The 19,428-nt window shown below is 44.3% G+C and overlaps 1 protein-coding gene across 1 annotated transcript in view; it reads right to left on the bottom strand.

Annotated features, from left to right (window-relative positions):
• Positions 1-19,428, bottom strand: part of LOC116980822 (methyl-CpG-binding domain protein 2-like) — a 95,723-nt gene that overhangs the window by 14,589 nt on the left and 61,706 nt on the right. Inside the window, exon 7 of the mRNA XM_033033428.1 lies at positions 304-432. Within this exon, the coding sequence (XP_032889319.1) occupies positions 304-432 (129 nt within the window). The remainder of the gene's footprint in view (positions 1-303; positions 433-19,428) is intronic.

Below are 19,428 nucleotides of genomic sequence, written 5' to 3'. Positions count from 1 at the left end.
AAATACTTTCACACTTTCAAGTTTCCAATAGCACATTTGCAACAGTCAGTGAAAATTGAAAGTCACAAAATTTGAAGTAGTAACTGTGGAAGCTTTTCAGTTTCTGAAAAGGACTGACCTTTTTCCCCTTTCGAATGATCAGTGGACAAGTTAAAACCATTTTACAGTTTATGGGATTATGTATTGCCAAGGTACCCATTTACCTTAATTTGTGTTCCAGTCATGATAATCCTAAAATGCACACAAGCAATGCCTACCCAGTCCACTCCATTGTTTCACCCAACGTTGCAATGAACATCTTACCCATGTGCATCATATTGCTCTTGTTCCACATGTCCTTCTTCTGTGACTTCCTCTGCTCGTGCTAACTCGTCTGCCATTAGAGCTTCCTCCAGCTTTTTCCGCACCTGCTGTACTCGTTCTTCTTGTTTCCTATAGCATAGAGCATAATTTTATAGATGATATGATTTCCAGATTTAACTCCATAGAAATTACTTGCAAATATCAATCTTAGTATTTGCAGATTTTGATCTGCAATTTTTTCATTTATATTTAATACTTGCAATATCTCGACGCTAAAGGTTTTATCTAGAATGCAATGAAACCCACTAAATTCAATGCATTGATTTTGTAGTTTAATAACATTTAAGGTTAGATGCCTCATCAGGTGTTACAGGTGCACGATGGCTTAACTATTTACTGGTCTTTACAATAGTTCCAAAATAGACTGGCAGTTAAAAAGATGTGATTGCAGCTGCTAATTTCAGTTTGAAGATCATGTAAAATAATATTTATTATTAAGAGAAATCCTTGCCTCCAATATTCTTTTGAGGATGGGGACAATAGGACAAAAGTAAATTTTGCTTATTTGTCTTTTGCAAAAAATTGTTATTTCACTATCTAATAACTCATCAAGGACAATCACACCTGCTATCACGAGTCATACTCAAAATCAATACTCAAGCAAATGCCTGTATAAATGTAATTTAGAGATCATAAACAGAATACAGAATAAACCAATGGAAATGGTCAACATATGACAAGCTGTTCCAGCCCTCAAGACTTTTGGGCATTAATTACTATAAATGTTAGTTAAAAAAAATAATTGATCCATGAAGGGTTCACCAGTCCAAAGAAAACTGCTTAACAACTCCATGACCAAGCTAGAATGCAGAAATCATCTGTAAATTGTTTTCTCTTCCACCAGCTACCTCTCTATTACCCTCTCCAACCATACTTTGAGTGTGCAAGTGAATTTAGGATTGTCTGTACAATTGATATTATTGTTTATCCGTCTCAGATGCATTCCCCCCTTCTAGGTGCCCACCAAGATAAACCTCCAGTTCTTTCTTGGTCTCGTCTAGAAAGAACCAGGAAATTGCCACCAAATTAATTTCCAAATATTAATTTAAAGACCTCCTTTAGTTAATTCCTCAGCAATTATAACACAACTTTCTTTTATAAAAAAGTAATCTCTAGCTTCAAGGAAAACTTATTCTGCCACAGCCTCCCTCAAATCATATTTCCTTGGCTCTAGGTGGTTCCTCAAGCAGGGACCCAGTCCCCAATGATTCTCCATGATGGTACCAATCACTCTGAGTTAACAAATCCAATGTTAGTGACTAAAGGGCCTGTCCCATGAGCATGTGACTGCATGCGGCAAGCGCGACCTAACGTGGTAGCTTGAGCCGTACGGTCTCGCGGAGCCGGTCCCACTTCGATCGCCGGAGCCGTATGGAGTTGTGCGGAGCTGGTCCCGACATCGCGCGGGGCTCCGAAAAACTGACACTATCCAAAAATTCCGCGCGGCAACGGCCTGCCGGCCCACAGCCGCATTGAGGCCGTACGCACCGCCTCGACGGGCGTGCGCAGCATCTCGACGCCGTACGCAGCGTCTTGACGGCATACGCCTAGCGCGAACTTCCCGCGGACTTTGCTCAACTCGTATGGGATCACTCGACCTCCGCGCGGCCCCCGCTTCTGGTTTGGTCACGCTCGCCGCATGCAGTCGCATGCTGATGAGACAGGACCTGTACGGGGATCACTCGACCTCCGCGCGGCCCCCGCTTCTGGTTTGGTCACGCTCGCCGCATGCAGTCGCATGCTGATGAGACAGGACCTGTACGGGGATCACTCGACCTCCGTGCGGCACCCGCTTCCGGTTTGGTCGCGCTTGACGCATGCAGTCGCATGCTCGTGGGACAGGCCCTTAAGTTCCCAAAGAAATGCTTTTTAAAATTTTCCTGTCATTTTAGACAATAGACAATAGACAATCGGTGCAGGAGTGGGCCATTTGGCCCTTCGAGCCAGCACCGCCATTCAATGTGATCATGGCTGATCATCCACAATCAGTACCCCGTTCCTGCCTTCTCCCCATATCCCCTGACTCCGCTATTTTTAAGAGCCCTATCTAGCTCTCTCTTGAAAGCATCCAGAGAACCTGCCTCCACCGCCCTCTGAGGTAGAGATTTCCACAGACTCACCACTCTCTGTGAGAAAAAGTGTTTCCTCGTCTCCGTTCTAAATGGCTTACTCCTTATTCTTAAACTGTGGCCTCTGGTTCTGGACTCTCCCAACATCGGGAACATGTTTCCTGCCTCTATCGTGTCCAAGCCCTTAACAATCTTATATGTTTCAATGAGATACCCTCTCATCCTTCTAGACTCCAGAGTGTACAAGCCCAGCCGCTCCATTCTCTCAGCATATGACAGTCCCGCCATCCCAGGAATTAACCTTGTAATGCATAATTTGGCTTTTCTTTTAAACAAGTAAACAATTGAGTAGACAAAATGTGTAGGAAGGAACTGCAGATGCTGGTTGAACCTGAAGATAGACCCAAAAAGCTGGAGTAACTCAGCAGGACAGGCAGCATCTCTGGAGAGAAGGAATGGGTGACATTTCAGGTTGCGACACTTCTTCAGACATAATGTCTGATAAAGGGTGTCGACCCGAAACGTCATCCAACAGTTGAGTAGAGATGGCTCACTTCTTATTCCCATTTCAAAGGAGAGATTTGATTACATAATTCTAAATAAGCCACACACAAAAAGCCAAATTATGCATTGAATCAGGGATACAAATGTCTAAATTATTTGTTTGACTATCCTTATTTCAAGCATGGTAGATTGTAAATACAGGTGTGAAGATAACTGTATAATTAATGTTTGTAAGGAGAAAATAACATTCTCTCTGAAGAACCATGGCCATATCAGTTGATATTCTGGCAATAGCCGCCTTTAATTTTACTGAATCTATCATGCTTAATATGCCAGTGCCATCTGCTGGTTTAACAGGTGCATTGTAGGAATAAATGTTTAATAGACACAAAGACCATTTCCCATTTATACCACAAATGGACATACCAATCACAATTAAATTGATAATACCTTCAAGAGTTATGCTGCTACCAATTGTTGTAATTGATGCATCCTCCAAGAACAATATACAGAATCTGAAAGACCATCTTAATTATTTTTTAATGTTCTCACTCAGTCTCGTCATTGATTTTATATTATTGATCGTATTTTAGACTACTGAGTAAATCCAACCTTCTGTCCATATCTGTGTGTTTGACATCTAAAATATAAATTGGATGCTATCAGCTTGCAACATCTGTCACCTATCCAATAGTAATTCAAAAAGAAAATGCATGGTAGATCCCATACTTATTTTGCTGATGGGATGTGCAAGATGGAATGTTCCCTCACATTTATTAGCCCAGAATGTCACTGTAAGGGATTCAAGATTAACAGAGGGTAATTTACTTTGAGTTTTACATGAGATAAATGCCAAGCTTCTCACCAGTCTCCTTCAGCAGAAACACACGACGAATCATGGAATTACATGCAATCTTAGTTTTAAAGGACAGAAAGTCCTATTTAGCAGTGTGTAAAGGTCGTTTCCTTGAAAGAAATGCTGAAGGTAAAATTTCTTTGCAAATGACCCTTCTTCCAGGCATGTCCCCCCCCCCCCCCCCCCCCCACCACACACAAAATTTCTATGGGATTCAATTGCATTTGAGGTAGCGTAGTTTACAAGTCAAAATAATTTTAATTTCTCATCTAGATTCATTATATCTAGATTATTTCTTGATTATTAATTAAAATTATCTATTTCTCCCTACTTGCTCTATCAGATGGTTAATAGGAGCAAAAGAGCAAGACAGGTTCATTTGTTGGAAACGGTTTGAGAAGCAAAGAATGAAGAATGGATCAGAGAAGAAATAGCATAAATCATGGAAATGGACAAGCAAGGATATGGTTGATATGACAATCTGATGCTGGTGGCAAATGGGGGCATAGAATGCCAGTGCAGTGAAGTGAGAGGAGGGAAGGAATAAGTTGAGGATAAGCAAGTGGGGAATAGATAGAAGAAGTTTGGGTCATCTATCATACCACATTGTAGAAGCATGCAAGCTACTAAATCTCTTATCTGTGGAAGATCAAGAGCTACCAACTCTAAGAATGTTGAAAGAGCAAAGCAGTTTTCTGCTGGTGCAAAAATATGACCATTCAATGTTAATCTTTCAGCCTCAAATGCACACAATTAAAAGAGTATTAGGCGGCTCCTATTTAACTAAAATACAGAGAGAAGGGGCACTGTGGCGCAGCGGCAGAGTTGCTCCCTTACAGCGCTAGAGATCCAGGTTCGATCCTGATTACAGGTGCTGCCTGCGAAGAGTTTGTACGTTCTCCCTGTGACTGTGTGGGTTTTCCCCGGGTGCTCTGGTTTTCTCCCATACTCCAAAGTAGTACAGGTTTGTGGGTTAATTGGCTTCTGTAAATGGTAGATTGTCCAGTGTGTAGAACTACGCAAGCGTAAGGGGTGAACGATCGGTGGCGCAGACTCGGTGGGTCAAAGGGCCTGTTTCCACGCTGTATCGCTAAATTACAAAGTAAAGAAAAATATGATTTATTGAACTTAAAGATCGGCCCAGGCACTGAGAACTGTGGGTGATCTCACTGGTCTTGAATTATTTGCTGTTCACCAGGCCTGTCCTCTTTTTGTTTTCCTTACATTAGATGTTTTACCCATTTTTCAAAGCATCTCTCGAGCAGATTTGAAAACTGTGAGGTATTCTTAATTATCTATAAACACTGCTCGATTAATGTATCACTTTTATGCAGGAACATTCTTTTACTTTCAAACAGTGCCAATGCACTTCCAAGTGAGTTTTTTGCTGTGTTTGCTTAATTATTTGCTTAATTATTACCGTGAATTTCTATCATATTTGGCAAAAGAAACAAAACAAACCCCGAGATGTTACTCTCCAACCTCAAAATTGCCATAACAACTTTTAACAGGCATGAGGGATAATTATGCGATTTTCACACAATATAAACTTTATATATCAATTTGCTTAGCTTTACTTAAAAGGCTAAATACAAAAACTTCAAGTATAAACCTTACAATCCAACAACACTGCTGATATGTGACATGATAAATAACTGGTTTGTAAATCGGCTTTGGCCAAAAATTGATGTGCAATAATTTACTTTTAAACCTTGTTCCTTTTCACATTTATTCTTCAGTTTCCAGAAACAATTCTCGTGTGGGCATAGCTGCATTGGCTTAAACTTCAAGAATAAATGAATACCCCATTGCTTATGAAAGATACATGACCCAGTGGAAAATACAACTGAATTCCCACATTTTTATGTACTTTAAGGAGGAATTGTTAAAGGAAAGTCTATTCTGTAAGATAGCAGATCAATATCGGTTGGCTCCCAATTAATTATTTAATTACTTGAGACCCTCAGTTTATAACTGGCACAATATTTGTGGGTTTATTGTACTGTAACAATGTAGTTCTTAAAATTCTTCCACTTGTATGCTCATCATGCATTCAAAGTAAAAAAGTTCACAGGGAAGTAAGCAAAGGATCATGAAACTGCAGAAACGCACAAGCAAAGTGAGCAGGAACAATATCAACATTTAAGTTTGTTTGAACCCCTGGTATTACAGGATTAAGGATAAGAAATTGGTTAACAGTAAAAGGGAGGACAGTAATGAATAGCTGTTTTCTGAGAAGCGAACAGTATTTGGGGATTGTTATCAAGGGCATTGCTCTTTTTGATATATTAACAAGCTGGACTTACAAACAGGGCTGTGGAGTCGAAGTCGTCGGGTCGGAGTCGGAGCAACTTTGATGCTGCTGGAGTCAGTGTAGATTGGTTATTTCCTACTAGCCAATTGTAGTGCTTGTTAGTAGTTGCTCTGCCTATTATGTGATTCATATTACCAAGAACTTGCCTACGCCATTCAGTATGAGTAACTGCTAGGAACTGTAATGTCCTGCAGACCGATGCTGTAAGTAGATTTAATAAACATGTGTTGTATCTTGATGTGCGTTTGACTCGACTCATTACATGGTGTCAGAGAGTGAGTCTTACCTACTCAGTTTGCTTTTTTTTTAAACTTGTTTATGTGCCAGTTACCTCTATCATGGCAAACTCGTCTTGCCGTCCTAGTCCTCTGATCTTTGACTCTGACATTGCTGAACGCTGGCGTCTTTTCGAGCGTGACTACACTCAGTGTTCGCATCATTCATTGCAACAATCCTCCTGATGTGCGTGCTTCTGTATTACTCAATCTAGCTGGCCCAGGCAATGAAACGTGCCAACAATGTTTCACCTTTGAGCCTGCTATTTTAGATGCAAATGGACGGGTCCTAGTGCCTGCAGAGCCGATTGATGACCCTGCCGTCCTACTTGCAAAGTTCAGACAGTTGTGTTGACCTCCCATCGAACTACATTATCAAACGTACCAAGTTTTATGCTCATATGCAACAGATTGACGAATCGATAGAACGTTTTATCCGCGAATTAAAACACATGGCTGCACGCTGCCAATTTTGTGATTTGTGCGATGTGCTCATCCGTGACAAGATTGTTCGAGGTCTGCTTGGTAACAAGTTAAGGGACGACCTGACCCATAATCAAGCCAAACACGCCTGTCGGATTGCTGAGATAACATCTTCTCACACTAAATCTGTGACCTCCGGTCAGTGTTCGCAGTATAGTGTCAATCTTACAGACACCTCTTGTAACAGCCGTTGCCAGCCCTCCCTGGCCTGGCAGCAGCGAAGGTCTGCTGCTCAATGTCCTAATTGTAACTATTTTCATGCCACGGGTCGAGAGTTCTGTTTTGCTTATGGTAAAATCTGTAATTTCTGTAGTTTTTTGATGGGTCTGGCTTGAGGCCATCACTTGTGAAAACATGTCCGACATAGGTAACTTCCGGGACCCGAAACTTGCACTTCAGGGGAATGAGTTTGATCTGAATGTCTTTGGCACGGACTAGTACTTTCTTCAGATTAGTATCATGTTCAGCCAAATCGCGCCCGTAGACGAGAATGTCATCAACAATGATGGCGCATGGATACTCAGCAAACAATTGTCCCATCGTGCGCTGGTAAAATTTGCTGGCAGAGTTGATGCCAAAGGGCATTCTCAGGGATTTGTAGCGGCCGAAGGGGGTGCCGAAGGTAGTCTGGGTCTAGTGGAATCTGCCAAAACGAGCTTTTGGCATCCAGAACGGAGAACATTGATGCGCTGCCTATTTGAGCAGCAACTTCCTCTACTGTTCACATAGAGTAATGCGGGCATTTGATAGCAGTGTTAAGATCTCTGGAGTTTATGCAGATACGGATCTCCTCCTTGCTTTTTTCGTTGCAACCACCATGGTGGAAACCCAGTCAGATGGGTCAGTAACTTCAACAATAACACCCATGGAGACCATCCACATGAGTTCATTGTGTACCCTGTCACGCATGGCATGCGGAACACCATGTGGTGCTCGAACTACAGGAGTGACGTTGGGATCAACGACAATGTGGTACTCGAGGGGCAACTTGGCAAGCTCATTGTTAAACAGTTATCTGTATTGAGAGAGTACTTGCTGAGTGGAGCCTTCAGCGAGAAAGAGTTGATGGACAGCACGGTCAAAGTATACCAAGCCTAGATCGTGGCATGCATTGATACTGAGCAGAGTCTCAGAATCCCCCTTGACGATATAAAACTTTAGGGTATGGGGCCGCGAATCTATGGTGCATTTTAAATTAGTCTGTCCAAGCAGATGTAGAACATCTCCCCCGTAGGCCCGAAGCATGACCGAGGCCTTTTCAATAGGTTCAGCATCATGAATTTTTAAAAACTCTGATAACGAGATGATGTTGCATTTCGCGCCAGTATCAACCTTGGCAATCACAGGTCTGTTATTCACAAACATGGTCCTCAGGGTCAAGTTGCTCATTAGAGGAAGGGAGGAGAGAGTGGATGGCTGAACTGTTATCAGTACATTCAGAGAGCTGAGTGGGGGATGGCAAATCAGGCTCTTGGTATTCGTTATCAGCAAGCTCATGTTGTAACAGGTGCAAGCTCGTTCTTGAGGATTGAAACTGCAACATCTTGCAAAGTTGTTTGATGCAGCTGCAGCAGTATGATGATGCAGCTGCAGCGTTTTGATTTCAACATTGTCTATAAGAAAGGCAAGGGCATGCACATAACTGACGCTTTCAAGAGCCCCAAGCAAAACCAACGAACAACAACTCTCTGAACAGGGTACACAAAAATGCTGGAGAAACTCAGCGGGTGCAGCAGCATCTATGGAGCGAAGGAAATAGGCGACGTTTCGGGCCGAAACCCTTCTTCAGACTGTTGCCCCTCGAGTACCACATTTTCGTTGATCCCAACGTCACTCCTGTAGTTCGAGCACCACATGGTGTTCCGCATGCCATGCGTGACAGGGTACCATCAGTCTGAAGAAGGGTTTCGGCCCGAAACGTCGCCTATTTCCTTCGCTCCATAGATGCTGCTGCACCCGCTGAGTTTCTCCAGCATTTTTGTGTACCTTCGATCTTCCAGCATCTGCAGCTCCTTCTTGAACACAACTCTCTGAACAGGACCAGTTCTCAGTAACGAAGGTATCGTATGTTCCTACTGATTGCTTAAGCAGTCTGGCAGAGCACACGGCTGCCGACGAGACTTTACAATTGCTGTCCGCAGTCATCCAACACCCCGTTCGCAATCCCCCCATACTTCATGGTTCGCGACGAACTGGTGTTACAGGACGGGATTTAGTCAAGGGCCACAAGGCAGTTGTCCCAGCTGTCCTCGGGGACAAGAACTTCGACACAATCCACAGGGGTCACCCCGGTGTGGAGGCAACCCTACAACGGGCACAAAGCATGTTTTACCGGCCTGGTATGACTAACTACAAACGTGACCAATTGAAGTCTGCGCCATCTGCAAAAGCCTGATGCCACATCAGCAGAAGCAGCCCTTACTGTCGCTCCCGGTTCCTCCTCTACCGTGGTCCACGTTAGCCACCGATATATTTGAATAGCATGGAAAACACTATCTGGTTCTTGTCAACTCTTATTCGGGCTGGTTTGACATCGATCTACTCCAAACCATTACATCTGAAGCGGTTATCGAGAAGTTGCAGCGCCACTTCTCCGTGTACGGCTCCCCTGCACGTCTTCTGTCCGACAACGAGTCAGTTCACCAGCCAGACTTTCAAAAACTTTGCAAAACGATGGGACTTTCGACATATTACCAGCAGCCCTGAGTTTCCGCAGTTCAACGGACTCGCCGATCGAGCCGTCCGAAGCGCAAAACTAATGGAGCGTTCATACCTTGCAAAATCGGATGTCTACCTAGACCTGCTCAACTTAAGAAACATTGCAATGGATCCCATACTGGGTTCCCCAGCCCAGCGACTAATGATTCGCCAACCCCGTGCTATCCTGCCTGTGTCCCAGCAGCTTTTGCAGCCACAAGTTCGATCTCCGTCTGCGGTCCAGAAACAACTACATTTCAAACGCGATACACAGAAATGGTTTTTCAACAAATCCAGTAAGCCTGGGTCACATCTACAGCCTTGCCAAAGAACCGCACTCTTATCTGGTCGAAGCGGATGGAGCCATTCACAGACGCAACCGTCAACATATCCTTCCAGTGAAGGAACCACGTCCTGCGACTCCATATCCAGATGTCTCGCGTTTTGTATACCCTCCCACTACCGGTTCTTCTGCTCCACTATCAGAGACAGTTTCCACTGCGACCTCCCCGCAGCGTTCGGCGCCTAGCTCACCTATCTCACCACCTCCCCGCTCCGACGGTTCCCAGATCACATCCCCGGTTCCCTCCTTGGTATCTTCTCCGGTGAAAGGGGGTGAAGCGGGTTCGTACCGCACACGTGCTGGACGGGTTAGCAGGCCACCCATTAGATACGGTGATTTTGAGTAACTATATCAACTTCCCCATATGTGTAAAGGGGCTGTCCCATTTGGGCGACCTAATCCGTGAGTTCTGGTGAGTTTGCCCTCGAACCTTACTCGCAGCATGGTCGACACAAGGTCGTAGGAGGTCCTCGTAACTACCCTTCATGCTCGAGAGTGGTCTCCGCGTATTCGAGGCCTCAGCTAGGTTGCGGCGATTTTTTCAATATGTTAAAAAATGCCCGCAATTAAAAAAATGGTCGCCATGGGAAAAAATCGATACTTTTGTTACTCGTAGGTTTAGTCGTAGTAGGTCCTAGTAGGTCGGAATGTTAGTCGTAGGTAATCGAGGATAGAAGAAGGTAGTCGTAGATAGTCTTCATCATAGTCGAAGGGAGGTCGAAGGAGATCGTCTTCACTCTCCACTATTCGGTGTCAAATTTTCCCGAAGTTAGTCATAGCTAGTCGCAGCTAGTCGAAGCAGCTCACCAACATAGTCGAAGGAGGTCTTCTATATAGTCGGAGGTCTTCAACATGTCATTTTTTCACTCTTCTAAACTCGCCAATTAAGTCGCCCAAGTGGGACAGCCCCTTTATTATTGTTCTGCTTCCTATATTGCTTAGCCACCATGTTCCCACGTATCGATGCTTTATTTTTGTTTCTACAAGGAAAGATGTAGATTGGTTATTTCCTACTAGCCAATTGTAATGCTTGTTAGTAGTTGCTCCGCCTAATATGCGATTCATATTACCAAGAGCTTGCCTACGCCACTCAGTATGAGTAGCTGCTCGGAACTGTCATGTCCTGCAGACCGATGCTGTGAGTAGATTTAATAAACATGTGTTGTACCTTTGATTTGTGTTTGACTAGACTCATTACAGTCAGTAAAAAAGTCCTGACTCCGACCTCAACATAAATTTCTGACACTACGTAAATCGTAACAAATCCCACTTTTTAAACATACTGCACAATTTATTTCCACCTGAGAGAATGAGAAATCACATCGGTACTGCCATCTGGCGGCAAAACGACAAGAAACAAAATGTAAACAAATGCCATCACCAGCTGATTTCCCTCCACCTGCTACTGAGTGAATATGTCTGGATAATTTCTGAATTCAAAAGGTAAATGTAGTCATTCATTTATGAGGAAATATATTATAAATGAATACAGATTACGGATTTTCATGACTCACTGCAAAATAAATCGTCAGTGATGATTAATTCCTTCTCAACAGCAGTAAACATTAGTCTTGGCAAAGCGTCAAAGAATTTGGTAATTTTTCATCAATACAAAGCATCATTTCCTCTTTCAGTGGTATGCTTGACACAAGGTTAAAAGGTTAGTAAGGGGTTGGGTTATGAAGGAAAAAAAAGGTTAGAGCTCATTTAGGTAAAAGTATAGTAAACACCAGCTAACCTAAACTAACGGGGGGCTGCGTTCCCCCCCCCCCCCTTTAATCTAACCTAAACTAACGGGGGGGAGGGGGGGGGGGTGGGGGGGCTGCATCACCTTGACCCCCCCCCCCCCCCACCTAATCCCTTAAAACAAGTTCCCTCAAATTATTTAATTATTACCAATAAATGGAGACTACAAAAGTGAGTTAGTAAAAGGAAGTAAAGTATGTCAGTTCTTCCGTCGGTATTTACAGTACTTTAACCCCGTATTTTGTTATATATAAAATACATTAATAATTCCATTTCAGGCACTATTCATTCACTAATGACATTAATTATTTTCTTTTTCAGTGAAAATTTTTGAGTTAATTAAAATTTCCCAAGTTAGCAAGTTTGAAATCTAAAGCCCCATTCTCAATGGCAAAGAAAACTCCAAACGATCAGCTGTTTTTGAACATTTAACAATAACTACAGATGAGAAACGTTTTGTGTGTCAGTGTATGATAGAAGATGATGATGGTGAAAGATTGTGTGAAACAAAACTCAGTTGTTTCTCTGGCTCTGATAAAAAATGCTCCAACAAGAGCTTCAAATTTGAAAAGACATTTGCAGCGTTTCCACCCTAAAATTTTAGAAGTTGTAAATGAGAAAGGTACAAGAACCAATACAAATCTTACAACTACATTAAAGTCAGCAAAAAACAAATCTCCTGAGGGACAACCCAGACAAACATTACTTACAAGATTCATTACTTCAGACCTTTGTAAGTTACAAAGGACAATATTTCAAAGATTCAAGATGAGAAAGGTTGAAAGTGAGGATAGCAGGACAATTCGAACAGTAAATGGGGAGACATGAAACATCAGATATGAAGTACATTTCTTTATGTGAAAGGTGGTGCAGGAACACACAAGCCTGCAGGTCTACATGCCCAAGTCTTTGGAGGAGTCACAAATTTAATACCTTACTTGGAAAACTGTCTTAAGGCTGAACTAGACTTCAAAACCGTGGTTATATAATTGACCCAGAAGTAAGCTTCTGATCACATATCCATTACTCAAACCACCAATTTTCCACATCCATAACATCCACTCATGCTTGCAACAGCTTATTCGCTGCTCAATCCTTTGGTCATAAAATGTATAATATAGGTCATTCATCGTTTTATATCCATGCCAGTCAAAAAGTAACTCTCGCATCAACTATTTCAGTGAGGCATTGTAGAACAGAGCACTACAGCACAGGTGTTCAAGAAGGAACTGTAGATGCTGGAAGTTCGAAGGTACACAAAAATGCTGGAGAAACTCAGCGGGTGCAGCAGCATCTATGGAGCGAAGGAAATAGGCGACGTTTCGGGCCGAAACCCTACAGCACAGGAACAGGCCCTTCGGCCACTAAGTCCATGCAAAACATGATGCCAAGTTAAACTAATCGCCTATGCCTGCATGTGATCCATATACCTCTATTCCCTGCATTATTTTTCTGCCCATTTCTGCAGCTGATCTATATCTCGTTGTATACGTTGACAGCCTTCCTCAGTCAATTTTGGTGTTGTCTGCAAACTTACTAACCAACACATCTATATTTACATCCAAGTTGTTTGTAAATATCACAAACTGAGGTCCCAGTGTAGACCTCTGTGGAACTCCATTGGCCGCTTTTATCCCACCCGAGTAACAGCGTGGAAGTAGCACTGCCAGATAACAATAGAAGTCAGTGGATCCTGTACATCTTAATCTTCTAAATAAGCATACCACAAGGGACTTTTCAGCTACCTTACTAAAATCCACTGCGGTATGCTCAATAACCTTTGTCACCCTCTCGAAAAAACTCAATCAAGTTCATAAGACATGATAAACCTTGCTCACTGCTCTTAATTAACCCATTCTCTTACAAAACAAATTCTGCTCAGTCCTACAAAGCTCCAACGTGCATGTTAAGCCATATTCATTTGCACTCTGAAGAAGGGTCTCCACCCAAAACATCACCCATTCCTTAATTCCAGAGATGCTGTGTGTCCCACGGAGTTACTCCAGCATTTTGTGTCTGCCTTTCATTTGCAACTGTGTGGGGTAACTCATACTGGATAGGGTATAAGTAATATCTAGTTTTAAAATACTCAAATTGCACCTTAGTCCTGCTCCTCCCCATCTCTAATCAGCCCAACACTCTTAGACAACGAGCAACTTCACTTTTTATCTCCTGATTTTAATTGCCCTCCAACTGGTTGAGCCACCTCTGCCAACCACGGACACACGCTGCGAGCTTCTCTCCTAGACCTCCCTTTAGTTAACTTAAATCCTCACTCCTTGGACAAGCCATTGGAAGCTCATCTAATGCACACTTACATGGTTTAGTGTTAAGCATTATAGACAATAGACAATAGGTGCAGAAGTAGGCCATTCGGCCCTTTGAGCCAGCACCGTCATTCAATAGACAATAGACAATAGTAGCAGGACTAGGCTATTTGGCCCTTCGAGCCAGCACCGAGCCTTGCGGTACCCCACTAGTCACTGCCTGCCATTCTGAAAGGGACCCGTTAATCCCTACTCTTTGTTTCCTGTCTGCCAACCACTTCTCTATCCATGTCAGCATTCTACCCCCAATACCATGTGCCATAATTTTGCCCACTAATCTAATTTGCGGGACCTTATAAAATGCTTTCTGAAAGTCCAGGTACACTACATCCACTGGCTCTCCCTTGTCCATTTGCCTAGTTACATCTTCAAAAAATTCCAGAAGATTAGTCAAGCATGATTTCCCCTTCGTAAATCCATGCTGACTCGGACCGATCCTGTTACTGCTATCCAAATGTACGGCTATCTCATCTTTTATAATTGACTCCAGCATCTTCCCCACCACCGATGTCAGGCTAAATGTTCTATAATTCCCCGTTTTCTCTCTCCCGCCTTTCTTAAAAAGTGGGATAACATTAGTTACCCTCCAATCCACAGGAACTGATCCTGAGTCTATAGAACATTGGAAAATTATCACCAATGCATCCACGATTTCTAGAGCCACTTCCTTAAGTACCCTAGGATGCAGACCATCAGGCCCTGGGGATTTATCAGTCTTCAGTCCCATCAGTCTATCCAACACCATTTCCTGCCTAATGTGGATTTCCTTCAGTTCCTCTGCACCCCAGGTCCTCTGGCCACTACTATATCAGGAAGATTATTTGTGTCCTCCTTAGTGAAGACAGATCCAAAGTACCTGTTCAACTCATCTGCCATTTCCTTGTTCCCCATAATAAATTCACCTTTTTCAGTCTTCAAGGGTCCAACTTTGGTCTTAACTAATTTTTTCCTCTTCACATACCTTAAAGAAGCGTTTACTATCCTGACTCCAGGACTGTTTGGAGTCTGTAGACTGGGCAATGTTCAAGGACTCGGCAACGGACTTGAACGAATATGCCACAGTCGTTACAGACTTCATAAAGAAATGTGTGGAGGATTGCATCCCTACAAAAACCTTCCGAGTGTTTCCCAATCAGAAACCTTGGATGAACTTTGAGATCCGCACTCCCCTGAAGTCCAGACACAGGGCATTCACCTCCAATGATACAGTGGCCTACATGAAGACCAGATACGACCTTGGTAAGGCCATCAAAAAGGCCAAAAGGGACTTCTGCTCCAAACTGGAGGACGAGACAGATGTTCCGCAGCTGTGGCAGGGTCTGAATGCAATCACCTCCTACAAGGCAAAACCAGGAGGCAGCTCGAATGCTGGTGTAACATCACTCCCTGACGAGCTCAATGCGTTTTACGCACGCTTTGACAGGGAGAATACCGATGTGCCTTCCCGATCCCCCATTCGCTGTGATGGCATTTCAGTCTCAGTCACAGAGGCCGATGTCAGGAAATCCTTCAGAGGGGTGAACCCCCGAAAAGCACCTGGACCTGATGGTATACCCGGCCGTGTTCTAAAAACCTGTGCGGACCAACTGGCGAGAGTTTTTACGGATATTTTCAACCTCTCACTTCTGAGGTCTGAGGTCCCCACCTGCTTTAAAAGGGCATCAATTATACCGGTGCCCAAGAAGAGTAAGGTGACATGCCTCAATGACTATCGACCAGTGGCACTAACGCCGGTGGTGATGAAGTGCTTTGAGAGGTTGATCATGGAGCAAATCAACTTCTACATCGACAAAAACCTGGACCCACTGCAGTTCGCGTACCGCCACAACAGATCAACGGTGGATGCGATCTCGCTGGCCCTCCACTCCGCACTGGACCACTTGGACAACAAAAACTCATATGTCAGGCTGTTATTCATTGATTACAGCTCGGCATTTAACACAATCATCCCCTCCAAACTGGTTACCAAACTCGCAGAACTGGGTCTCTGCGCATCCCTCTGCAACTGGATCCTCGACTTCCTCGTCCACAGACCACAGTCTGTTCGTATTGGTGGAAATGTGTCAGCCTCAATAACAATCAGCACGGGAGCACCTCAAGGCTGCGTGCTCAGCCCCCTGCTGTACTCACTCTATACCCATGACTGCGTAGCGAACCACAGTGCGAACTCCATCATCAAGTTCGCTGACGACACCACTATTATGGGGCGTATCACTGATGGGGATGAGTCAGAGTACAGAAGAGGGATCGAGCAACTGTCCATATGGTGCCAGCGCAATAACCTGGCCCTCAACACCAGCAAAACCAAGAAACTGATTGTGGACTTTGGAAGGAGTAGGAGGGGGACCCACAGCCCCATTTATATCAACGGGTCGATGGTTGAAAGGGTCAAGAACTTCAAATTCCTGGGCGTGCACATCTCTGAAGATCTTTCCTGGTCCGAGAACACTAACGCAATTATCAAAAAAGCTCATCAGCGCCTCTACTTCCTGAGAAGATTACGGAGAGTCGGATTGTCAAGGAAGACTCTCTCTAACTTCTACAGGTGCACAGTCGAGAGCATGCTGACCGGTTGCATCGTGGCTTGGTTCGGCAATTTGAGCGCCCTGGAGAGGAAAAGACTACAAAAAGTAGTAAACACTGCCCAGTCCATCATCGGCTCTGATCTTCCTTCCAGCGAGGGGATTTATCGCAGTCGCTGCCTCAAAAAGGCTGGCAGTATCATCAAAGACCCACACCATCCTGGCCACACACTCATCTCCCTGCTACCTTCAGGTAGAAGGTACAGGAGCCTGAAGACTGCAACAACCAGGTTCAGGAATAGCTACTTCCCCTCAGCCATCAGGCTATTAAACCTGGCTCGGACAAAACTCTGATTATTAGCAACCACTTTCTGTTATTTGCACTACCAGTTTATTTATTCATGTGTGTATATATTTTTATCATGGTATATGGACACATTTATCTGTTTTGTAGTAAATGCCTACTATTTTCTGTGTGCTTAAGCAAAGCAAGAATTTCATTGTCCTATACAGGGACACATGACAATAAACTCACTTGACTTGAACTTGCTTTATATTCTTGGCTAGCTTACCTTCGTACCTCATCTTTTCTCCTCGTATTGTCTTTTTGGTTATCTTCTGTTGTTCTTTAAACATTACCCAATCCTCTTGCTTCCCGATCATCTTTGCTACATTGTACTTCTTCGATTTAATTTTTATACTGTCCCTGACGTCCCTTGTCAGCCATGGTCGTCCCTTTCACCCCTTGGAATCTTTCTTCCTCCTAGGAATGAACTGATCCTGCACCTTCTGTATTATTACTAGAAACACCTGCCATTTTTGTTCTACTGTCATCCCTTTCCAGTCAACTTTGGCCAGCTCCTCCCTCATGGTCCCATAGTCTCCTTTATTCAACTGCAACACTGACACCTCCGATCTACTCTTCTCCCTCTCCTATTGTAGATTAAACCTGACCATGTTATGGTCACTGCTTCCTAATGGCTCATTAACCTTGAGGTCCTTTATCAAATCCGGTTCATTACATAACACTAAATCCAGAATTGCCTTCTCCCTGGTAGGCTCCAATACAAGCTGTTCAAAGAATCCATCGCAAAGGCACTCTACAAAGTCCCTTTCTTGGGGTCCAGTACCAACCTGATTTTCCCAGTCTACCTGCATGTTGAAATCTCCCATAACAACCACACCATTACTTTTACTACATGCCAATTTTAACTCCTGATTCAACTTGCACGCTATGCCCAGGCTACTGTTTGGGGCCTGTAGATTAGTCCCATTAGGGTCTTTTTACCCTTACAATTCCTTAGTTCTATCCATACTGACTCCACATCTCCTGTTTCATTGTCACCCCTTGCAAGGGACTGAATTTCATTCCTCACCAACAGGGCAACCCCACCCCCTCTGCCCATCTGTCTGTCTTTTCGATAGGAGGTATACCCTTGAATATTCAGTTCCCAGCCCTGGCCCTCTTGCAGCCATGTCTCAGTAACATCATACTTGCCAGTTTCTAACTGAGCTTCAAGCTCGTCCACTTTATTCCTTATACTTCGCGCATTCATATACAGTACTTCTGACCTCCGTATTCACTTCCCACCTCACAATTTGCCCTGACCACTCTGTTGTCCATTCTCGAGCTATCCTTCACATTAATTCGAGAATCTTTTGTAATTTTTCCTGTAGCCACTTCCCCTTCAACTCCATCTTTATACTCCCAATTTGTCAATCCCTCCCCCCCCACTACTTAGTTTAAACCCACACGTGTAGCCCTAGCAAAGCTGTCTGCCAGATTGTCGGTCCCCCTCCCGTCCCTTTTGTACAGGTCACCCCAACCCCAGAAGAGATCCCAGTGGTCTATAAATCTAAATCTTTGCTTCCTGCACCAGCCCCTCAGCCACACATTCAGATCCCCTATCTCCCTGTTCCTGTCCTCACTAGCATGTGGTACTGGAAGCAATCCAGTGATAACCACCCTAGAAGTCCGGCATTTCAGTCTTCTTCACAACTCTCTGAAGTCATGCTGGAGAACCTTCTTCCTCTTCTTCCCGATGTCGTTTGAGCCTACGTGCACAACTACTGCCGGCTGTTCACCTTCTCTCTCGAGGATGTTCAGAATTTGGCTCGTGACATCCTGAACCCTGGCACCAGGGAGCCAACAGACTATCCACGCATCTCGTCAGCCGCCACAGAATCTCCAGTCCGCTCCTCGGACAATGGAGTCACCCACCACTAGGGCTCTGCCCGACGTCGGTCTCGCCGGTCGAGTCCCGTCTCCAGGATTGGAGCCACTGACGTGTCCGCCACTCGGACTGGAAACATTGTCTCCCCGGACAGTTCCCAAGTGGGCGTACCTGTTTTCATTAGGCACAGCCACCTGAGTCTTCTGCACTCCCCGATTTCCACCCTTTCTCTCTGTCACACACCTTGGTTCTTCCCGTAACCTCGGTGTGACTACCTCACTGTAGGTCCTGTCCAGGAAGCTCTCGATTTACCGGATGGCCCTGAGGTCATCCAGCTGCTTCTCCAGTGCCCCAACACGGTCCTTTAGGAGCTGAAGCTGGAAGCACTTGCCACAGTTGTAGCAGCCAGATGCTCCATCTGTGTCCCTGGACTCCCACATTCTGCAAGCCTCACACTGTCTCATCTGCCCCAACATGTGTTCACCGCGTTCCGTCCTCTCGCACTTTATGCGTAGCCTCCTCTCCTCAGCCTCCTCGCCGAAGACTCTCGAGCCAAAGACTCTCGAGCCAAAGACTCTCGAGCCAAAGACTCTCGAGCCAAAGACTCACACTTCCCGTCACAAGCACTTCCCTCACAAGCACTTCCCTCACTGCCGCTCCCTAAGAGTCGTCTTGCTTATATTGACTGATAAATTGGCTAATTTACCAATTTACAAACCAAATTCCTCAGTTTTAAACGGTTTCCCCCCTCTGAC

Source organism: Amblyraja radiata, chromosome 1 (assembly GCF_010909765.2).
Source record: "Amblyraja radiata isolate CabotCenter1 chromosome 1, sAmbRad1.1.pri, whole genome shotgun sequence".
Classification (NCBI taxonomy): Eukaryota; Metazoa; Chordata; class Chondrichthyes; order Rajiformes; family Rajidae; genus Amblyraja; species Amblyraja radiata.
This window is presented reverse-complemented; position numbering and strand designations above follow the sequence as displayed.